Raw genomic sequence first — 21,990 nt, 5'->3', positions numbered from 1 at the left:
TGCATCCAGCTCGGGCCCCCAACACAAGAAGGCCGTGGAGCTGTTGGAGCGAGTCCAGAGGAGTCCGCAAAGATGGTCCTAAGCATCAGTGCCTTTGCTATGGAAACAGGCTGAGAGAGCTGGGCTTGTTCAGCCTGAAAAGAAGGCTCTGGGGAGAACTTAGAGCAGCTTCCAGTGTTTAAAGGGATGCACAGGAAAGCTGGAGAGGGGCTTTTGACAAGGACAGGTAGGGACAGGACAAGGGGGAATGGCTTTAAGCTGGCAGAGGGGAGATTGAGATGGGATCAGAGGCAGAAGTTCTTCCCTATGAGGGTGGTGAGGCCCTGGCACAGGCTGCTCAGAGAAACTGTGGCTGCCCCATCCCTGGCAGTGTTCAAGGCCAGGTTGGACGGGGCTTGGAGCAACCTGATCTAGTGAAAGGTGTCCCTGCCCTTGGCAGGGGGTTGGAACTGGATATTGGTTCCCTTCTGACCCAAACCATGCGAGGATTCTGTGAGTTTTACTTTGTGTTTCTTTTTTGTGGGCTCTCTGTTGCCCCATGGATTCCCACCTGCCCTGCAAGTGATGGATACAAGGGAATGCGGGAACTTCAGATTTGCTTACATCTTATTACAAAAAAGCTTTTTAAACACGGGTTGTCTAGGGAAGGCAGGCACAAAGTCTGTAAGCTCCAGTGAAGGTGTAAAATATTTTAAATTGCAGTGCACACAGGTACTGAATATAAAGTAGAAAATAAAAGTAACCATTTTGTGTTGTGTTAGCGTGACTTGTGCCCTTCTGCATTAAATACTTCTGCTAACCAGGTCTGGTGAGATGGGTGTTTAGAAGAGTAAGGGCTAGATAACTGAAATACAGACAGCTTTTGTCGTGGTGAGTTGGCCAGTTCAAGGAGCAAGCAATAAGAGAAAATATTTTTAGCTATTAGTTTAGCTGTTCTCCCAGATCTTAAGTGAGAATCAGACCGGTTCAGTGACCCTGGCAGCCACCCAAAGCTCCTTTTCCTGTAGGTTCACACCATTGCTTTTAGAGTGCCTGAGGCTGTGCTGGCTCCCGGGGTTATTCCCTAGGGCCCCAGGAGCATTTGGCTGGGCAGAGCCAAACCCTCCTGAGGCCAGAGGCATGATGGAGGTGGCAGTTGTGGCAGGGCTGGCCCGAGGCAATGCATGAATTAGCGGCTACTTGTTAGCAGATACCCGTTTTCCTCCCTCAAAAGTTGCTTCTTAAGGAAAGCATTTCATGTCTTGCATTACAGGGAGACCTCAAATCATGTTAAAGGCGGTAAGAATACCAAAGAGTTTCCTTTAAAGAAGTCAGTTTTCTGCTGTCCCTCTTAAATAGGATCTAAAGCCACTTAGTAATTAGGGAACAATTGGTGGTGAGTCAGCCAGACGAGGAAACTTTTGTCCTCTTACTGAGCTGTGCTGGGAAAGTTTAAAACATCTGGGTTAAAAAAAAATTGCATGTAAATCTATACTACTGTAATTAGCCATTTGGAGGATGGAAACATCACTGAGGTCTGGGGATGCAATTGGAGCTGAGTAACAGCGGTGTGTCGAGAGATACGAAGAAGAATGGAATAAATAGTATGTATTTTTGTGTTACTTTAAACAGAGCAACCTCTTTGGTGGGCAAGGCGTTGCCCACTCTGGCTCTTCCCTCCTGTGGCCATGTCCTTGTCGGTGAGTGGTGCCCACAGGCGGAAGGGCTGGGGTGCTGGCATCCTTCTCCCTGCTCGACTGTCCCCTTTGTGTTTGTTCCATGAAGGGTTTAATAAGACAAAATAATAGGTGAAGAGAGGAATAGATACCCGAGTGTCGCTGGTGTGCTTGACACTAAACCAGCCCAAACCAATCTACGATTCTAAGCCCTCAGTTTTCTTCTGCCCATCCCTTCACGCCGGCTGCTTCTCGTGTAAACTCTCCAGGCAGTGCCAGGAAATGCTTTAATTATTGAAATCGAACCCTTCACGTCAATAAGGTTCCCATTAACGGATCCTTGCAGCTACTCTGGGAACCCGAGGAAACATCTTAAGTGTATGTGTTGGTAGCAATGTGCTTTTGATATGTAAATGGAACGCATGAACATCGAGTGACTGTATAGACAATATGCTGGATGCTTTGTAGAATCCATTATATTAGGGCTGCAAAGCATTTTTGCTCATAATCCCTGTTTTACCACACTCATAACTTCTCAAAATACCCACCTTTGATCTGAAATTTTCCTTGGTTGAGGTCTGATCAAAGTCCTTAGGCTTTTTTTTCTTTAACTCCTTGGAAAAATCCCTCCAGCTGCTCTGCGTCTTGGGATGAAAATTCTTATTTGTAAAAAAGGATTTTAAAAAACCCCTCCACACTGTCATTATTTTTTAAGCTGGAGCTGTGGTCTAGTAAATAGCATACTCTCAACAGAAATGTGCTATTTGTTCTTCACAAACATGCCTGTGTCTACAGCTCCAGTGTGGTCCTTAAACAAGAAAGATGGGGTGCTGCCCTGGTCTGGCTTGGTGCAGGTGCTGTGGTGTTATCTGTACCTTCTGCTCGGAGAGCCTCTTCTAAAACCTTCTGTGTTGGTCCTGCTTTGGAAAACTGTGGCAGAGGGTCTCCAGCACAGACACTCAGCCCTTTTGGGAGACATCCTGCTTATTCTACCCTCTCCTCAGGTTCCCTCTTGGCCCTGGAGATGTTACCTCCCCTCTCCGGGTATCTCAGTGCTGCCTGGCCAGTCCCTCAGACAACTTCTGCTGCATTTTTGCGTCTCTGTTAGCTTCAGCACCAACCTAAGTTGATAAATCCAGTGCAGCCTAGCTCATCTTCTGCCCTGGCTCCTTGCTTGAGGAGTTGCTGTGTATAGTTGGTCAAGCAGCTGAAAACAAATGAATGTTTTTAGCAATTGATGTTTCTCTTGGGCATTTGATCTCCCCCAGGTCTGCCACTGTCAGTGGTGGCCTTTTTGCTGCTGGAGCCCTGGGCCTGCAGTTTTCTGGGGTCTCACAAAACCTTTTCTGTCCCTCCCAGGTATGACACGCCAGCGTCTTCAAAGAAGAAAGTCCGGCTTAAGGATCGCAACAAGCTGTCCACGGAGGAGCGCAGGAAGCTGTTCGAGCAGGAGGTTGCCCAGCGGGAAGCCCAGAAACAGCAACAGCAACTGCAAAACCTGGGAATGACATCCCCCCTGCCCTACGATTCCATGGGCTACAGCACGCCCCACCACAGCTTTATTGGCTACCCACCTGGCTACCCCATGCAAGCCTATGTAGATCCCAGCAACCCCAATGCTGGCAAGGTGCTGCTGCCCACACCCACCATGGATTCCATGTGCTCGCCAGCGGCGTATGAGCACCCGCAGACTTTAGTTGGGCACACGGTGGAGCCAGCCCTCACTACTTCTCAGCCGGTACCAGTAGTCCAACATGTAGCAACAACGATGGAGGTTACAACTCCACAGTATGTAGCACAAAGCGATACCGTGGTCCATCAAGAACCCAATGTGGCTGTCCTGCCTGTGGCCACGTCAGGACCAGTGCAGAGCCAGAGCTATGGGGTCTGGGATTCCAGCCAGCAGACTGTAGCTGTCCAGCAGCAGTACTCGCCAGCCCAGTCCCAGCCAGCCATATATTACCAAGGACAGACTTGTCAGACAGTTTATGGTGTGACATCCCCCTACTCGCAGACGACCCCACCTATTGTGCAGGTAATTTCCATTTCAGGCAAGGCCTGCAAAACAAAGGGTACCATCCTGCAGCCAGGAAAAACACTATTTTCTCGCTCTTTGCTAGTGCTCTTAATATCAGAGCACCCTGCTTTGCTCTGATATTAAGCTGCAGTAGCACTTCTCGCATAACTTCCCATCTAAGAGTATGAGAAAGGCACATTCAGGTATTTTTTGTGTACAAACACTGTAGATTCATAAAAACATAGAATCACAGAATGGTTTGGGTTGGAAGGGGTGTTAAAGCTCATCCAGTTCCAACCCCCTGCCATGGGAAGGGACACCTTCCGCTAGACCAGGTTTCTCAAGGCTCTGTCCAGCCTGCCGTTGAACAATTCGAGGGATGGGGCATCCATTATATCTATATTGGATATATATATAATATATATTTTATATAATATATAGTTGTTAGGGTCAAGCAGGAGTTTATGCCTTGTTGAGATTTTTTTTAACCTGTTGGTAAAAGTTATGTTTGTTTCTTTATGATTGTTGGTTATGTTGAACGGATATTTCCAGGTAAGAGCTTCCACTGTCATTGACCAAGTAAGCAGTAGAACATGGAGGTGTGAGCTCACCTTCTGTTGGGTTTTGGAAGTAGGGTCTGGAGCTGCCAGCTCTTGTATGACTTAAACCAAGCAAAATGCCCAACAGATCAACCTTCTTTATCTGTTTTCTCTGAATTACGTGTCCTCTTCCATGAGGCTCAGCCTGGAGCTCCAAATGGCCGCGCTAAAGTGCTTTATCCTTCTGCTTTTTCTTCACAAACAGGTGTCTTGCCAATGCCTAATTCTTCCTAAAATCAAGATGTAGGCAATTGTATGACTCTGGGATACTTGATTTGGGTTGGATATTATCTTCCAGTAGTCCTCGAGGACTGTTACCATCTTCCTGCTTTCACTATTTGGTTTCCATCAAGGAAATCTATACTGTGTCCTCCAAAAAGGGGTTTTGTTTGGTAAAGCAAGCTGATTGATGATTCCCCGTGCTCCGTTTCAGAGTTACGCCCAGCCAGGTCTCCAGTACATTCAAGGCCAACAGATTTACACAGCTCATCCGCAGGGAGTCATAGTGCAGCCACCAACAGCAGTAACAACCATTGTCGCAGCTGGGCAGCCTCAGCCCATCCAGCAGGTAGGGCTCGGAGGGTCAAAAGGGATGGGGAATGTTCCTCTACATCTGCTTTGGGCTTGCTTTGGGAGTCATGTAGAGCTACGATTTCCCGTAGCTTATGGATGCTGTGAAGGCAGTGGTGGTACCAGCCAGAGGAGTTCCCCATATGGCAGCATGCTGGTACTCTTTGCAATGCTGTCCTCCAGGCTGAATGTAGGCATCAGACACATTACTGTGGGCTTTGAGCCCCGATCTTGTTGTGTTCAGGCTTTCTTCCAGCACATCAGGAGAAGGCTGTGTATGGGTGGGCATGTGGAAGTTCCACAACCTGCTTTTGGTGCTGAAACGCCTCCATCAGAACTGGTACTTTTGACATTCACCACAGAGAATTTAAGAACACAGGTAGCAAAGTGGCTGTTATTACAAGCTCAGGATGTGGTTGAGTGGATAATTGGGGTATTTGATGAAGAACTAGGGGGAGATACTGTCCTCGCTGCTTCTTGGGCAAGCACTAGTGTTGTTCTTAAGGTTTACCTTCAACAAGGTCTTTGTTATGGTGGAAAGAGCTGTCAGGGCTGCTCTGACCTCTTTCACGACTACTCACGTTTTACTCTTTGCCCCTTTTGTGCTGTTCTTAGCCAGAGCTTGTGGTGACCAATAACCTCCTGGACTTGCCTCCACCGTCCCCTCCAAAACCCAAAACGATCGTCCTCCCACCCAACTGGAAAACAGCCCGAGATCCAGAGGGGAAGATCTACTACTACCATGTGGTAACGAGGTAAGCATGGTTATGAGGTGAGCGTGATAACAAGGTGAGTGTGATGGCGGCTTCGGGGTTGGAGTTCGAGATATTTCTGCAGAAATGGTGCTTCATGTGTGCAGGGAGCCAAAGAGAGCTCTTGTCGTATGTTTAGCCTCTCCTAGTGTATGCCTGAGCTTCGTGGCATCCACCCATCCATCCCTTCAAACTCCTGCTCATTCCTGTGGCCTTTCTCATGATCTTTGGTCTGTGTCTGTTCCACAGTAAGATACCTGTGGCTGTACGTTTGGCTTGAGGTGCCAAGGGCTGACCCTTGCTCTGCAAGAAAGCATTCCCCAGGGTCTTTGCTGTGATGTCTCGCATCTTTCCATGCTAGAATTGCCAACCTTCTTTATTTCCTGCCTGTGATGAACTCTCCTTGATTCCACATGAAGTGTCACCAGTAATACAAAACAGTGCAAATTCCCTTTTGAAGTTCTTGCTTGGCTTTAGCCTTCTCCAGCTTAGAAGCCTACTCAACGTATCATTAATAGCAAAATGGGGCCATGTGTTAGACCCATGTTAAAGAGCTTTGATGACTGGTGGAGATCAGATGTCCCAGTTGATGGGACAATCAATAAGCAGGTACCAGTTACTTTAAAGAGGGTGACAGGGTCTCTCCATCTGTCTTCCTCCAGGCAAACCCAGTGGGATCCTCCTACCTGGGACAGCCCAGGGGATGATGCCAGCCTTGAACACGAAGCTGAAATGGACCTTGGGACCCCAACTTACGACGAAAACCCCATGAAGGTAAGTGCAGGGTCAGGAAGGAGAAACTTGGCGTTAGATCTCTTTGACAGACCATGGAGACAATCCTGTGCTGTGGAGCAAGAGCAGCAAATGCCAGGGCTGTTGCTGAGGCTGGGTCAGTATTACACGTACCGCACCAGCATTCCCTGCTCAGCAGGAAAAGGAGCCAATAGTCACAGCACCTCGAAGATCCATAAACATGCGAGTGTCCTGGGAGGGCTGGGGCTTGATAGATCCCTTGGGCGAGCTTTGGGCTTAGTAGTGTGCAGCAACCTTGCGTTGTGCTGCTCTGGCTAATGCCTCCTTTCATTGTGCTCAGGAAGAGCATTAAAACCTGACGTTGTGCCCCAGATGACTCAGGCTGAAAGAACAGCAAATATTCTTCATTGGCCTGTTTTCTACAGCACGTTTTGCTTCCGTGGGAAGGGTTTGCCCTGTGCTCGCCTTGAGTCGATCGTGGTTTATCTGCACTTGTTGCTTCTGGGTTTGGGTTACAGATTGCTGTTGAAGGATGTCAGCATGCCAAGCGATACATGAGATCCTGTTAATCAGAGACCTTCATTTTAGGCTTTAAGGCGAGGTTTTCTTAATAGCTGTAAATTGCATCCCCATGGAAGGATGTGCTGCTCTAGCCGTACAAGCTAAAATGCAGTGGTGTGGACCAGCCTGGAGATACTAGGGAACTTCCTCGGGATGCTGAGAAGAAGGTTGGGCTCTTCTGAGCAAGAAAAGAGAGTTGTGCTGCAGCTTTGCAGCTTGTGAGTCTTTTTCCTACGGACTGTAGAGGATCTCAGCAGTGCCTGTGGCTGCAGAGGGAGCAAGGAAAGATGCTTCTGTAAGTGCAGGCAGGTGTTCATGCGCCAGATTCAGAACTGTAAGGGTAAAAAGAAGTGCTGGGGAGTGGGGCAGGGCTTGAAGGGCTTCACCTTGGGGCAGACATGAGCTGGCTGCTTCTGCCAGGAGTTTGCTGCTGCTCACTCAACCCCCCAGATCCCTGTTTTCTGGTGCAAAACTTCTCTGAAGCCATCAATACCTCTTTCCTAGGTTAAGATGAACTGCACAGCGTTGGCTGACCTTGTGGTGATGCGGTTCTTACTCAGTGTAGGGCTTTAAATCTTGTTTCTTCTCAGCCAGGATGGCCTGAAGGTTGGGTTTTTCCCACTCATGGAAATAACATTAAATTCCCCTGTGGTCGTAGCTCGCTCACTGCCGCCTCCGTAACGATGCTTCCACCCTCAAATCACAACCACATTCCTAGGATTTTTTTACACGCCTCCTCTTCACCCCACACCTTTTCCATGAGGGATTAAACCCACCAGCCTCGTGGCTCTGACCATCCAACAGCTGCTGCTGCTATTCCTGGTGTCCCCCGGCCGCGTGGCACCGGCAAAATCCATGCAGTAGCGGTGCCTGGCGTATTTTATTTCCTCCAGAGCCCTCTTCCGAGCATCACCTGCTCCCTTCTTGATAGCCTCCAGGCCCCGGCATCGCCACGGCTGATGTCAGTGGTGGGTGAGCTCGCCCGGTGCTCACATGCTGGTATAAGGATTTTGATGGAAAGGCACAAGAGGTGCGTGAAGCCACGCTCACTCTTTCGCTTAAAGCATGTTTTAAACCCTGTTTTTTTCCCTTGGAAAAGGGGTTTCATGAGAGGGGGGCCCCAACGGAGCACTCGGGGAGGCTGGCAGTAACACAGGGCTGGAAAAAAAAAGATGGAAAAAGGACAGATTTCTTGCATGGATGTGTTAGTGTCTCTGCTCATTTGTTTCTCGCTCTTCTCCCACCATGGCTCGTTTTTCCCAGGGTTTCTCCCACCGATGCTGGTTTTGCAGGCTGGTTTTTCCCTTACAGTTTTGCCGGCTTCTCCATTCCCAGCTTTCATCCCAAGCAGGGCTGATCAGTGTGAATACCACAATTTTGGGGGCTTTCTCTGTTACAGTTCTCCTAGCGGGCAGCATGGCCCTGGATTAGGGGAATGCTTTGGAGGGGCTATAGGGAAAGCACTGTGGTCATGTTCACAGAGGCTGAAGTCCTCTGATAAGCTCAGTCTCACTGTTACCAAACTGACCCCCGCATAGAAAATCACTCCTCCTTTGTGCTGTCTTAGGGGAATTAAGAGAAACTGGGGTGTGCTGGAGGTGCTGGGGAGATGCAGAAGGGCCTGGTGATGGAGAAGGTCCCGGGGATGGTGAAGGTCTTGGTGATGGGAGGTGGCAGGGCTTGATGACGCCTCCACTGTGCTGGTGCCGGAGCCGGTGCCATGCCGGGAGCCAGCAGGGAGCCATCTGCTCCCCATCACTGGCCTTTTGATGTTGCTGCCTGAGCCCCGGGGCAGGGAGCGAGGAGCTTTGATGTGCAGCCAGCCCAGAGACACACCAGGGCTTGCTCAGGACAGCCCTGGGCAGTAAAACCTCCCTGTCAAGGGTTGATTTAAACGCCGCAGTGGTTTGCTCACGGGATTCTGCAGCTCTGCCCTCCAGCCTCGGCCAGGCACGTCTTTGGGATTTGAAAGGGGTGGGATGGCTGGATCCTGCTTTTTTCAGTGTTAAGTACTTTAAAAACCTGGTGTTTTTAGTTAAAAGAAGCACTAAGCCACCTCCAAAGAGCAAATCTCCTCCCAGCCTTTTGAGCCTTTAACAAGGTGGTTTGCTGTCTCCATCTTTAAAATCCAAGTCAGGATAACCTGCCATGCCCAAACCTCTCCCGAAAAGCAGCGCCAGAGGAGAGATCCTGCTTTCCATTTTCTTAGAAGCTGAGAAGGTCGCGGGGCTGGAAGGCAAAGCCCACAGGGCTGGCATGTATGGATGCTCACCGGGGTGCCACCGCTGGCGGCAAATTAAGTCAGCCATGTTTGTGCTCTGTGGGATTAGTACTGAGGAGAACAGTCAGAAATCCCTTTAAAATTCACCTTTATCCTTCCGTGATTGTGGCTAAGGAGAGGTAGTAGATGCGCCATCCCTGGAGACGTTCAAAGCCAGGCTGGATGTGGCTTTAGGTACCTGATCCAGTTGTCACTGCAGGAGGGTTGGCCTAGATGACTTCTGAAGGTCCCTTCCAACACAAACCATTCCCTGATCCTAAAATCCACTGTAAATCCTCCCTGGCAAAGTCCCAACCATTGCAGTGCTTTCAGCACGAGGTTCCAACGCTGCTCCCCACTCCAGTGGGGATGGTTCCGCTGGAGCCATGGCCTTGGTTAGCGGGATGAATACATGTTGCTCCATCAGCCCGCAGAGTGGGGTCAGGACAGTGTTTCCTTCCCCTGGGCGTGCAGCTGGGCTGGATCCATCCCTGCAAATGATTGTTGTGCTGGTAATTTGGAGATGTATGGGGAGGGGGCCACCTATGCTTCCCCCTTATCTCCAGGTAAAGATAATTCCCCACACAGTAGGGCTCCCCCCCCCCGCCCCGAACAGCCCTGCTCCCCAGGACCAGCTCTCACCCTTTATCCAGCTTTTTTTCCCAAAGAAAACAAGGGCGAGGAGTGGGCCCTGCGTCTCCCAGGGGGTTGTGCTCCCAGCCCAGCAGTGTGGCTGGAGCGTGCTGGGAAGCGCGCTGGGACTGGGCTGGGGAGCACTCTGGGTGCGCTGGCACCAGGTTGGAGAGCGTCCCAGGATCAGGCTGGGAAGTGCACTGGTACTGGGCTGGAGCACGGGGCTAGGGAGCATGCCAGGATCAGGGTGGGGAGCACACCAGCAGCGGGCTGGGAAGCTCATGGGGAGCAGGCTGGCAACCATGCCTGGATTGAGGTAAGGAGAATTCCAGCATCCGGCTGGGAAGTACACTGGCACTGAGCTGGGAAGCATGTCAGGACTGGGTAGGGAAGCACACTGGGACTTGGCTGGGAAGCTCACCAGGAGCAGATTGGGAAGTGTGCCTGGATTGGGCTGGAGAGCATGTGAGCATTGGGCTGGGAGGCTCAGCGGGACTGGGCTGGGAATTTTGTTGGGAATGGACTTGGAAGTGTGCTAGGACTGGGGTGGAGAGCATGCCGGCAGTGGGTTGGGAAGCTCACCGGGACCACGCTTGGAAGGGTGCCTGAGCTGGGCTGAAGGGAGTGCTGCTGGGAAGCATGCTGGGACCGGGCTGGGAAGTCCACCAGGACCAGGACCCCTGCGTGTTGGCCCTGTGTGGGAAGTTCACTGGGACAAGGCAGGGAAGCGTGCGCTGCCTGCCTGGCTGTGGGGCAGGGTTGGGCAGGGGGATTACTGTGCTCAAGGTGGGGACAGGGATGGGTGATCCTGGCTCGCACCGGGCAGCATCGAACATCCTCTTCTTCCTTCCCTCCGTTCCAGTCTTCCAAGAAGCCCAAGACAGCGGAAGCGGACACATCGAGCGAGCTGGCCAAGAAGAGCAAGGAGGTGTTCAGGAAAGAAGTGAGTGTCCCCAGTGCCGGGGGGGGGGGGGTCTGTCACCATGCAGGGGGTCACTGGGTCCTCGGGGCCGCGTTGCCCTGGGGCTGGTGAGCGCGGGCAGGGCCAGATCCTGTTCTCCTCTGGCGCAGATGTCGCAGTTCATCGTGCAGTGCCTGAACCCGTACCGCAAACCCGACTGCAAGGTGGGGCGCATCACCACCACCGAGGACTTCAAACATCTGGCGCGCAAGGTGGGGACACGCGGGGGGCACACGGGGGGATGGCCCCTTCATCCCCGGGGCGGCTGGGTCACCCCTTCTGCCACGCGTCTGGGAGGATAAGGGAAGGAAGATGGTGGTGTCGGGGGAATCGGCCGATGTTTGGGGAGTAATAGGGAGTATTGGAGGGGGAAGTAGGTAACATTTGGGGAATAATAACAAAATAGGTTTGGGAATAATAGGAAATATTTTGGGAATATTTGTGGGGAAAATAAAGCAAGCGTTTGGGAATAATAGGAAGTATTAGGGGAATATTGAGGAATAATAGGAAATGCTTGGGGAATATTGGGGTGCTTGGGGAATATTGCAGTACTTGGTGAAAATAGGAAGTATTTCGGCAATATTTAGGGAATATTGGGGGAATATTTGGCGATTAATAGGAAATGCTTGGGGAATATTGGAGTACTTGGTGAAAATAGCAAATATTTCGGCAATATTTAGGGAATATTTGGGGAATATTTGGGAAAAGATAGAAAATATTAGGGGAACAGTAGGAAATATTTAGGCAATATTGGGGACACGTGGGGAATATTTGGGGAAAAAATTGGGGAATAACAGGAAATATTTGGGGCAGTAGCAGATATTTGCAATAATAGCAAATATATGGGGAATATTGGGGAATACTTGCGAAAATAGCAAATGTTTGGGAAATAATAACAAAATAACTTGGGGAATAGCTGGGGACTAATAGCCAATATTTGAGGAGTATCAGGAAATACATGGGGAATATTGGGCAATAATAGGAAATGTTTAGGGAATAATAGCAAATATTAGGGGAATAATAGTGAATAGTTGAGGAATGATAGCAGAATGTAGGGGATGGTAACAGAATGGCTTAGGGAGCCCCTGGGACGTGCGTTATCGGGAATAACGGTGAGTATTCCCTGCCTGTCCTCCCCCGGCAGCTGACTCACGGAGTCATGAACAAGGAGCTGAAATACTGCAAGAACCCGGAGGACCTGGAGTGCAACGAGAACGTGAAACACAAGACGAAGGAGTACATCAAGAAGTACATGCAGAAGTTCGGGGCCATCTACAAACCCAAAGAGGACACGGACCTGGAGTAAGCTCCGCTCCGGCCGCGCCGAGCCCCGGGATACCCCGACTCCGCCAGGATTCACCCCCTTAAACACCAACCTGTGAATTTCCTCCTTTGATTTCGCTTTGGGTTTCATCAGAGAAAGGAAATAAACTCGGTTCCCTGCAGCAGGAGCGGTTTGTGCTACCGGGTCCAAGCCGGCTCCCTCACCCCGGCGCTGCCATCGGGCGCACCACCAACCTCTGTATTATATTTTAACCTATATGTGAATATATGGATAATTTTTCCTTTGTTTTTCCCTTTTTTTCCCCATCCCGCTTCTAGCCCAAGACGTGCCGATCCCACGGGAACACTTTGTAAGGATAGTTTGGGGGTTTCTTACTTCTTGGCTTTTTATTTCGTTTCCCTGGTTGGTTCCTCGGTTTTACTTTTGGTTCCGCGAGGTTTAATCTCTTCTCCTTGTAAATAGCGCGGAGCGGGGCTGCCCCCGGGTTCGCGGCAGGCCTCGCGCTATGTTGATAAGATTGATTTTACTGCTTCAATCATTTTACTTTATCCAATTTTTACGGAACTTTTTATGTAAAAAAAAAAAAAAAAAAAAGGGAAAAAAATTAAATAAAAAGAAAAAATGACAAAAAATCAACACCGGCCCCGGACCCAAAAGAGGTTTGGCATGGCCAGGCCTGGAAGGGGGACATACAACCTACCAGTGGCACCGGTAGGGAAATGGGTGGTCTGTCCCCCCTCGCTCTTAGACAGGTTTTGGGGTGACCCAGCTCGGGGCAGAGCTGCCCGTGCGTGTTTTGGGGCTGAAATGGCTCTTTTCTGTCACACAATGTCCCCCAGTGCCACTCCTGAGGTGTTTGGTGGTGGTGTCCCTCCCCAGTGCCCCCCCCCCCGCTGTCCTTATGGGGACAGGTGTGGGGTGTGTGGGGACACACATAGCTTGGGGCCACGTGAATGCCTGGTCGTGGGGACACATCCCGGGGGCAGGTGCTTGTGGGGGACACACAGAAACTTGAGGACTCATGGATGCTTGAGGACGCACATGGACACCCGAGGGGGATACATCCCATGGAGATGCACTCGTGGACGTCTGAGGACACATGTAATGGGAACAGGCGCTGGTGGGGACACACAGACACCCAGGGACCATCGGAAGCTTGAGGACACATCCTACTGCCACGTCTGTGTGGGGACACATGGACACCGGGGCACGCGTGAACGCCTGAAGGGACGCATCCCATGGACACGCGCTTGTGGGGACGCACGGACACTGAGGACACCCATCCTGGTGACACACAAGTGACACATTTAATGTGCCCGTGCAGGAACCAGTCGCGTCCCCCATCTCCCACCCTCCACCACCACCCACAGCCACCATCTTGGGGCCGCCAAATCACATCCCTGTCCCCATCCCGCCCCCAGCACCCCTGGAAAAGTACAAAACCCACTCATAGAAAACCCCAGAGAGCTCTGGCAGGAGGAGTCGTCGGTGTCCTGGTGTCCCTGGTCACACGGCAGAGGTGGCATCCCCGGGTCCTGCCAGGCCCCGCGCCGCGTCCTGCCGGCCGATGGCACCCAGCGCCTGGCACAGGCTCTCCAGCGTGGCCCCCTCCGTGCTGGCCCAGGCGCTGAGCAGGGTGCGGGTGGGCGCCCGGCCCCGGCCGAAGGTGCCGATGGCTTCGGGGCCGAAGCCCAGGCGTGCGGCCAGGCTGCGCCAGTCCCCGCCGGGACCCCCGCTCTCCAGCAGCCGCTCCAGCTCCTCCTGGCGCTGCGGCGGCACCGCGCTGAGCGGGTGCCCCTCGGGGTAGGGAGCTGCGAGGGGGCAGAGCTGGCACCTCAAATCCCTGCCCAGCACCCAAAGGCGTTTCCGTGCTGGAGGTGCCGCCAGCTCTGGGGAGAGGGATGTAGCGGGGCCCAACCCCGTCTGGGTGCTCCGCATGGCAGGGATGCTGCGCAGCCCCGTCTGGGTGTTTCCCAGGACACAGGTGCTCCCCAGCTCCACTTGGATGCTCTCTGACCCCATCTGTGTGCTACTCAACCCCTTCTTGGTCCTTCCCAGGGCATGGGTGCTCCTTGACCCCATGTGGGTGCTCCCTGACCCCATTTGGGTGCTCCCTGGTGCAAACATGCACCCTCACCCCATCAGGATGCTCCCTGGGGTGTGGGTCTATCCCAGCCTGACCTGGGTGCTCCTTGGGGTGTGATTCCCCCCCAAAACCTGTGCAGATACTCCCAAAGTATGGATGTTCCCTGGGGCATGGGTTCTCCCCAGCCCACCCAGGTGAACCCCAAGGTAGGGATGCTTCCCAACCCCACATGGGTGCTCCCTCGGGTTTAGGTGCACCCCAACCCCATACGGGTGCTCTGCAGGCCATGGTGGCACCCCAAACCCATATGGATGCTCCCTGGGCCAAGGTGGTGCTCCCAACAGCATCCCAACCCCATCCAGATGCTTCCCGGGGGCAGAAGCGCCCTGATCCCCACCCCAGCCATGGCGTTCCCCAACCCCATCCCAATGGCACTGGGGGACAAACGCGCTGTGGGCGGTGGGTGCTCACCCTTGCCGGGCTGGTGGGGCTCCTGCAGGCTATGGGTGTCGAGGAAGACCCCGCTGTCGCTGTGCAGCTTCTCCCCCTCGGGGCACGTCCCCACGTCCCCTGCCCGCGCCTTGGCCAGCTGCTGCTTCTGCCTGCATGTGCGCCAGCTGCCCGCGCCCAGGTCACCCGGGGTGCCGGGGTCTTGCTCCCCCCTGCCCCGTCTTTGTCCCTTGTGCCCCCCAAACCTACCACTTGAAGGCCACGTAGGCCAGGAGCCCCACCACGACGGCGGCCAGGAGGGAGCAGTACACGGGGATGATGTCCTCACCGCTGGCCTCCGGTGGTGGCAACACAAGCTCAGGGGGGGCAGGCGAGGGGTCCACCGTCACCAGCTCCTCATCTGCGGGGTTCGGACGGAGACCCCCCCCCCCAAAGGTGAGGGGAGCTCCGTTTGCCCGGCCGCTGCCTCGGTGCCCCCTTCAGAGGGGAAACTGAGGCACGGCCCCCCCATCCTGCACACATACACAGAGCAGAGGGTACCCGGGTGCCACTCACGGGTGCAGAGGGTGTCGCGGGCAGGGGTGCAGGGCCTCGCGGGGGGCAGCGGGCAGGGGGTGCAGGGCAGGCAGGGCTCCTCCGCGCTGCTCACCGCAGAGAAGGTCCGGTCTGGGGGGGGGGGGGGAGAGAGGGTGCGGGTGGGTGCTGGGGTGGGTTTGGGTGCGGGGGGGCCGGGGGGTACTCACTGTGTGCGCAGGGCTGGCAGCGGGTGTCAGCGTGGCCGCAGGGCTCCGAGACACCGAACCCGGGGGGGCACGGGGTGCAGCACCCCCCCGCCAGCGTCCGCCTCCCGCACTCCTCGCCGCGACCCGGAACCTATGTGGGGGGGGGGCGGCATCAGGATCTGCCCCCTTCCTGCCCCGGGGGGGGGGGGGGAACCAGGAGCCCCCCCCCCAAGAGCCCTCCCAAACCTCCGCTGTGCTCCCCACCGCGGGGTGGGGTCTTGGGGCACCCCGTGGTCCCACTCGGGATGGGGGAGTAAAGGGGTGCTGGGCGGTGGGGTCGCGGGTACCACTGCTTGGGAAGAGGGGGAGGATAAAAGAGAGCGGGTTGGGGTGAAGAACCGGGGAATCGGTTTAAATAGAAAGAAAGAATGAGTGGAAATAAATGGATTTGGGAAGTCCCGTGGAAATAATAAGGAAAAAAGTAAATCGTCACGTAAAGAATAAAAAGAATCATGAAATAAAATGGGTTGAGGTGAACTAAAAAGAAAGAAAACGAAATCAGATGAAATCAAAAGAAATAAAGTGAAAGGGGATGAAATAAAAATGAAATTAAATCAGGTGAAATAGAATGAAACGAAGTAAAATAAAATGCAAAGAAATTAAATAACCTCAAATGAACAAAACTGAGATAAACCCGAAAAAAGTAAAACAAACCCAAAAGAAACACAACGAAAGGGAAGTGGAACGGGGCACCGGTGGGTCCCACAGCGGTACCGGGGAGTCCCGTCCCGTCCCGTCCCGCCCCGCTCCGGTCCCGGTCCGATCCCGCCCGGTCCCGCCCGCACCGAGCAGAGCAGCAGCAGCAGCAGCAGCAGCAGCACCGGCCCCGGCAGCCCCGCACGGCCCCGCCGCATCGCGGACACCCGGGCCCGGCCCCGGGGGCTCCGAGCCGAGTCGAGCCGAGCTGAGCCGATCTGCGCCGAACCGCTCCGATCCGCTCCGGCTCTGCTCGCTCCGCTCCGCCTCGGTTCGGCTCCCCTCGGTCCGGTCCGGCTCCGCTCGGCTCGCTCCGGTCCGCCTCGGCGGGGCTGGGCGCGGCTCCCCCCGCCCGAGCCGGGCCGGGCGGGGCGCTCCGCCATTGGCTGCGAGCCGAGGGGCGGGGGGCTCCGTGCTGGGCTCCGCCCCTCCCGGCTCTGCTGGGTTCGGGTCGCTGAGGGTTCGGGTCCCGGCCCGGCCAGCCCGGCGGTACCGGCCCCACCGGGACCGGCCCGGCCCAGACAGAGCCGGAGCGGGCCGCTTTCCACCGGTTGCGCTGAGTGTCCCCCTCACCGCTCCCCCCCTTCTCGCCCCGGAGCAAAAGTGTCTCCCAGTGGGAGAAGCAGCTTTATTGATTCGGTATTGGGGTGCAGCACCCCGGGGTGGGTGCAGGGGCTCGGGGTGGGTGCAGCACCACACGTGGATGCAGGACCCCAGTGTGGGTGCAGGGGCTCAGTGTGGGAGTAGCAGGACCTTGGCACGGGTGCAGGATGCTGGCGTGGGTGAAGCACTGGGGTATGGATGCAGGATGCTGGCGTGGGTGAAGCACTGGGGTATGGATGCAGGATGCTGGCGTGGGTGAAGCACTGGGGTATGGATGCAGGATGCTGGCGTGGGTGCAGCACTGGGGTATGGATGCAGGATGCTGGCGTGGGTGCAGCACTGGGGTATGGATGCAGGATGCTGGCGTGGGTGAAGCACTGGGGTATGGATGCAGGATGCTGGCGTGGGTGCAGCACTGGGGTATGGATGCAGGATGCTGGCGTGGGTGCAGCACTGGCGTATGGATGCAGGATGCTGGTGTGGGTGCAGGAGTGTGGTATGGATGCAGGATGCTGGCGTGGGTGCAGCGCTGTGGTAAGGATGCAGGATGCTGGCGTAGGTGCAGCAGTGTGGTACGGATGCAGGATGCTGGCGTGGGTGCAGCGCTGGGGTATGGATGCAGGATGCTGGCACAGGCGCAGGGTCTCGGTGTGGGTTCAGCTCCCCACTCTCCTCCCTACCAGCCGCGGACGGGGCGCCAGAGCTCCACCACCTTCCCCTCAGCGTGGACGTAGTAGACAGGGTGCATGGCGGCGGTGGCACAGGCCTGTGGCGGGTGGGAATGTTGAGCCACGGCAGGGCATGGCAGGGTATGATGGGATCGATACTCACATGGAATGGGATAAGAGCCAGGATGCTGCCCAGCGGGTAGCGCCCAAAATCCAACTGTCCATCGACGGCTCCCACCTGCCCGTGCTCCTGCGTCAGCCCCACCAGCCTGTGGGGACACGCTGTCACATCCCCCCCCTTATCTGCTCCCCCCATGTCCCGCCACGGTGCTCACCGGAGCTCGGGGTGCCCCTCGATGGCGGCGCAGCCCGCGGGCGACTGGTCACGGCCATGGAGGCTGAGGGCGGCCCACCCGCAGTCCACCAGCAGCTGGTTGCGGTGCGGGTAGTGGCCGATGACCCTGGTGAGGACGCGGATGGCCACCTCCTCCGGCAGACAGGAGCCCAGCAGCGTCTGCTGCAGGTCTGGGAGGAGACGGTGCCCGGGTCAGGCTGGGGTGCATCCCACCGCAGGGGGTCACACCAGGGCTGGGGGGGCCGTCCTGACCCACCGTAGAGGAGGTAGTTGCCCGGGTGCACCTCGGTGAGCTGGGCCATCTCTGGCACCGGGTGGCTGCAGGATGGTGTGGAGCCGATGCTGGCCTGGGGACACGGCACCCCCGCCTGCCGCAGCCTGCGGGCACATGGGACCTGCTGAGCGCCCTGGGGGGCAGCACCAGAGGTGGTGATGCCTCAAGGAGCCCCAGGTGTGCCAGGGAGACCCCCAGACGGCCAAGGGAGCCAGCCAGATGTGCCAGAGAGCCCCACTCAGGGCAGGCCTCCCCTCCATCCCTGATATGCCAGGGCACCTGTCCTGGTGTGCCTGCGACCCCTTCCCGATGCTTCTGGACCCCTCTAGATGTGCTGCAGCACCCACCAGATGTGCTCGGGGCCAGCCCAAGATGTACCTGGGAGCCTCAGCTATGCCAGAGCAGCCCCCCAAAATTTGGGGATGAGGAGGGACTGGAGGGGCAGGAGGTTTCCCTGCGTGCCTCAGTTTCCCCATCACAAACCAGTGCCACAACCGGCTGGGCTGGGACTGGGGAGCACATCCCTGTGTCGGGAGCGATGGGGGTCCCAGGGGACCCCATTGACCTCGCCCCACCTCCTCAGCAGGAACCATCCGGCAGCAATTCCCTCCAGGATGCAAAACAAAAGGGTGACAAGGAGGAGGGGGACAATGACACAGGTCATAACCCACCACCAAAGCCACATCAAAGGAGACTGGAGCCGCCAACATCCTCCTCCAGCTCCCCGGGGGGGCTTTGTAGGGCACCTTTTATGGGGGTCATTTGTATTTACAAGCAGCCACGGGGGCTTTATGGGGTTGGAGAGAGGGCCCTGGTGTGGATGGAGACATCCCCCCCCCTGCAGAATACCCCTTAACGCTGCTGGCGCCTGGGTTCGGGCACTCACGCGGTGACGAAGTCGAGCACGGCGCTGGTGGTGGCCCTGGCGATGGCCTGGACGGCCTGGACGTCGCGGCAGCCGTACGTGTTCCCACAGTGGGCATAGACCCCGACCAGCGTCACCTCCTCCGGTGCCTCCTCGGCGATGGCCCGGGCCAGGGCCATGGCACTGGGGTCTGTGGGGCGCACACCGGCTGCAGGGTGCAAGGAGGGTCGCGATGTGGGTGCTGGGGTGGGGGGCTTGGGAGGGATGGCGGGGATGGGGAGGGGACATGGGGCATCACCACCATGGGGCGTCCTGGGTGTGCGTGAAAATGGGGGGAGTGGGAGGGACTGAAATCATAGAAAAATACCAGTGTGGAACTGGGTTGGAGGGGACCTTAAAGCTCACCCAGTTCCACCCCCTGCCATGGGCAGGGACACCTTCCACCAGACCAGGTTGCTCCAAGCCCCTGTGTCCAACCTGGCCTTGAACACTGCCAGGGATGGGGCAGCCACAGCTTCTCTGGGCACCCTGTGCCAGGGCCTCACCACCCTCACAGGGAAGAACTTCTGCCTCATGGGGCTTTGGGCCACCTCTGCCCCACGGCACATCCTTGAGTGCTATTGTGGGGGAAGAGCGTCTTAGATGCCCCATCCTGGCTCAGCTGTGGGGGAGCATCCCGCCCCACTGGGCATCCTGGGGGCCGGTGCCTGGGTGCCAGCTCCCCTGCAGAGGAGGTGTCCCCCCCGGGTCAGGTCAGCGCACCCTCAGCCAGGCTATTGCTGCCACCCACCCCGGCCGTTTCCGCAGTCGAGCTTGAGCCAGACGAGCCAGCGCTTGCCGGGGGGCAGCGGGCGCCGGCGCAGCAGGGCCAAGGCCTGGCGGCTGTCGAGGAGGAGCTGGAAGGCCTCGAGGCGCTGGGCCAGGGCGGCACACTCCTCCAGCCGCCCCCCCGGCAGCGGGTACGCGTACAGGATGTCGTCGAAGCCCCCCGCCGCGAAGAACCGGGCCTCGGCCAAGGTGGACACCACGATGCCGCGGCGCGTGCCGCCGGTGGCCAGCTCAGCACCCTCGCTGGGGGGACGTGAGAGGGGGACGCTAAGGAGGTACCAGGGGGGAAGGTGGGGAGGGGATGGGGTTGCTGCTGGGGTGATCGGGGGGGTGTTGGGAGGGATAGTGGGGGGAGAAGTGGGGAGATGTTGGGGGCAGGATGAGGGATGCTGGGGGTGAAAATGGGGGATGCTGGGTGGGATACTGGGCGGATGCTGGAGGAACGCTGGGGAAGGTGCTGGTGAGATGCTAGGGGGATATTAACGGGGATGTTGGATGGGAAGTCTTGGGGAAGGATGGGGTGCTGCTGGGGAGGATTCCTGGGGGATACTGGGAGGGAAGATGGGGGATGCTGGAGGGATGATGGGGAAATGCTTAAGGGGATCTTTTGGGGATGCTGAAGGGGGATTTGGGGGAGGAAGTTCTGGAGATGCTGGTGGGGAAAGTGGGGGGAACGTTGGGGTGAAGTTGGGGGATGCTGGTGGGGGATTTCTGGGAAGAGGATCAGGATGATGCAGGCGGGGAAGGTGAAGAGAACGGTGGGGGGATACTGGGGGGGGATTTTAGGGAGGAGGATGGGAAGATGCTGGTGGGGAAGGTGGAGGGAATGTCGAGGGACTCTGGGGGGATGCCGGAGGAGGATTTGGAGGGAAGGATGGGGAGACACTGATGGGGAAGGTGGGGAATACCAGGGGGATGTTGGGAGTTAGAATGGGGAGATGCTGGGGGGCTGCTGGGGGAGAGGGCGTGCGGATGTCGGGGGGGTGCTGGGGCAGATACTGGGGACACACTCACAGGGTCTTGTGGGTCTTGACGTGGGGGCGCAGGCGCAGGCCCAGCGCCTGGCAGCGCTCCCGCATGCGCTCGGCGTTGCGCCGCATCGTCGCCTGGTCCAGGGTCAGCGCCGGGGTGGGCAACTGCTGCAGGGGGGCTCCCAGCCACGTGCTGGTGCTGCGGGGACGGGGCACGGAGCGGGGGAAAGAGGGAGCCTGACCTGCACCCACCCCGAAGCCAGCCCCGCACCAGGCCATGCACCCCCCACACCTCTACCCAGCGTGCACCCCCTCCATTAAAAACCTTGCACCCACACCAGGGTCGTCCTATATCGGTGCTGGATCACCGGGATAGGACTCCAGGAACAGGGACAGCTGGCACAGGGGTGCCTGCGACGGGGCCACTGGGCGCCGGGCTACGTGGGGCACATGAGACTGTGCCACCTAGGCTGCCTGTGCCACTTGGGCCAGGGCGTGGGGACAGCAGCGGGACCTTGGCGTCCCCCCCGGCCCGCAGGGCACCCGGCACAGCCCCTCCAGGGTGAAGGTGCCGCCGGCACCCCGAGCCCCCAGCCCTCCCCTGCGCGGTCCCACCTGTCTGTCCGCCCGTCCATCCCTCCGCCCGGCGCTGCCGCTGCTCCCGGCTCGGCTCCGGTGGCCCCGCTGGTGCCCGCTCCACGTGATGCCACGGGCACCGCAGCCAGCCTCGGCCGGGGACAGAGGTCGCTGCGGGCCATGGGGCCCCCCCGGGGGGGGCGGAGCAGGGGAGGGCACTCGGTCTGCCTGGGACAGCGCAGGGACAGGCTGCCAGCTCCAGCGACAGGCTGCGGAGCCTCTGTGTGTGTGTGCGTGTGTTGGGGGGGTGTCGAGGAAGGGTGGCTGTGTATGCACAGGGCTGCCGAGAACCCCCCCGTGCGGGTGACACGTGGGTGCGCGGCTGCTGAGAGCTCAGTCCTGTGCCAAGGGGGTGCATGGGGGTGCGGAGTCACCCCCCGCACCCAGGACTTGCTGGTAGACGGCTGCTGAGACCACCCTATGCAGCGCACAGCTCCCGGCCTTGCGCCGTGTGGGTACGTGGCAGCTGAGACCCCCCCATGCTCATGACACGTGTGTTTACGGCTGCTGGCACACGGGTGCTGAGACCTCCATGCTCACACCACATGGGTGTGCGGCTGCTGAGACCCCCCCCCCCGCCTCCTGATGTGGCTGCTGAGACCACCCCACACTTGTGACACGCGGGATGCATAGCTGCTGAGACTCCCTCCCCACATACGCATAACACACGGGTGCCTGGCTGCTGGGACCCCCTGCACTCGTGACACATGGGTACAGGGCTGATGACACA

General features: G+C 56.9%; 2 protein-coding genes across 6 annotated transcripts in view; one reads left to right on the top strand and one right to left on the bottom strand.

Moving 5' to 3' along the window:
* SETD2 (SET domain containing 2, histone lysine methyltransferase) overlaps positions 1-12,326 on the top strand; it is a 63,823-nt gene extending 51,497 nt beyond the window's left edge. For all 3 annotated transcript variants that reach the window (XM_065666995.1, XM_065666993.1, XM_065666992.1), the window contains exons 15-21: positions 3,015-3,690; positions 4,705-4,839; positions 5,457-5,596; positions 6,256-6,367; positions 10,663-10,743; positions 10,872-10,973; positions 11,906-12,326. In XM_065666995.1, coding sequence (XP_065523067.1) covers positions 3,015-3,690; positions 4,705-4,839; positions 5,457-5,596; positions 6,256-6,367; positions 10,663-10,743; positions 10,872-10,973; positions 11,906-12,067 — 1,408 coding nt within the window. In that variant the 3' untranslated portion in view covers positions 12,068-12,326. The remainder of the gene's footprint in view (positions 1-3,014; positions 3,691-4,704; positions 4,840-5,456; positions 5,597-6,255; positions 6,368-10,662; positions 10,744-10,871; positions 10,974-11,905) is intronic.
* Positions 12,327-13,334: 1,008 nt separating this feature from the next.
* Positions 13,335-21,350, bottom strand: LOC136008163 (D-serine dehydratase-like). Of its 3 annotated transcripts, XM_065666991.1 has the most exons (12): positions 21,240-21,350; positions 20,668-20,823; positions 19,616-19,896; positions 18,847-19,033; positions 17,943-18,064; positions 17,667-17,856; positions 17,495-17,600; positions 15,326-15,455; positions 15,138-15,248; positions 14,832-14,982; positions 14,604-14,749; positions 13,335-13,857 (listed from the first exon to the last, which is right to left on the bottom strand). In XM_065666991.1, the coding sequence occupies exons 1-12, from the start codon at positions 21,257-21,259 to the stop codon at positions 13,553-13,555; spliced, it is 1,905 nt and encodes a 634-aa protein (XP_065523063.1). In that variant the 5' UTR covers positions 21,260-21,350; the 3' UTR covers positions 13,335-13,552. The 3 variants fall into 3 exon arrangements, with proteins under 3 accessions (XP_065523063.1, XP_065523061.1, XP_065523062.1); XM_065666989.1 differs by lacking the exon at positions 21,240-21,350 and having other exon boundaries at positions 20,668-21,210; XM_065666990.1 differs by lacking the exon at positions 21,240-21,350 and having other exon boundaries at positions 14,604-14,734; positions 20,668-21,210.
* Positions 21,351-21,990: the final 640 nt, after the last annotated feature.

Source organism: Lathamus discolor, chromosome 2 (assembly GCF_037157495.1).
Source record: "Lathamus discolor isolate bLatDis1 chromosome 2, bLatDis1.hap1, whole genome shotgun sequence".
In the NCBI taxonomy this organism is placed as follows: Eukaryota; Metazoa; Chordata; class Aves; order Psittaciformes; family Psittacidae; genus Lathamus; species Lathamus discolor.
The sequence above is the reverse complement of the archived record's forward strand: the minus strand, read 5'-3'. Positions and strand labels throughout refer to the sequence as shown.

What these genes read in the sequence shown, in the direction of transcription:
- LOC136008163 (XM_065666989.1), bottom strand. Translation starts at nt 20,903, where the DNA reads ATGGCCTGGTGCGGGGCTGGCTTCGGGGTGGGTGCAGGTCAGGCTCCC. An exon ending in CGACTGCGGAAACGGCCGGG is followed by an intron (nt 19,034 to 19,615) that starts GTGGGTGGCAGC and finishes TGCACCCTGCAG; the next exon opens with CCGGTGTGCGCCCCACAGAC. An exon ending in CTGCCAGCCCTGCGCACACA is followed by an intron (nt 15,249 to 15,325) that starts GTGAGTACCCCC and finishes CCCCCCCCCCAG; the next exon opens with ACCGGACCTTCTCTGCGGTG.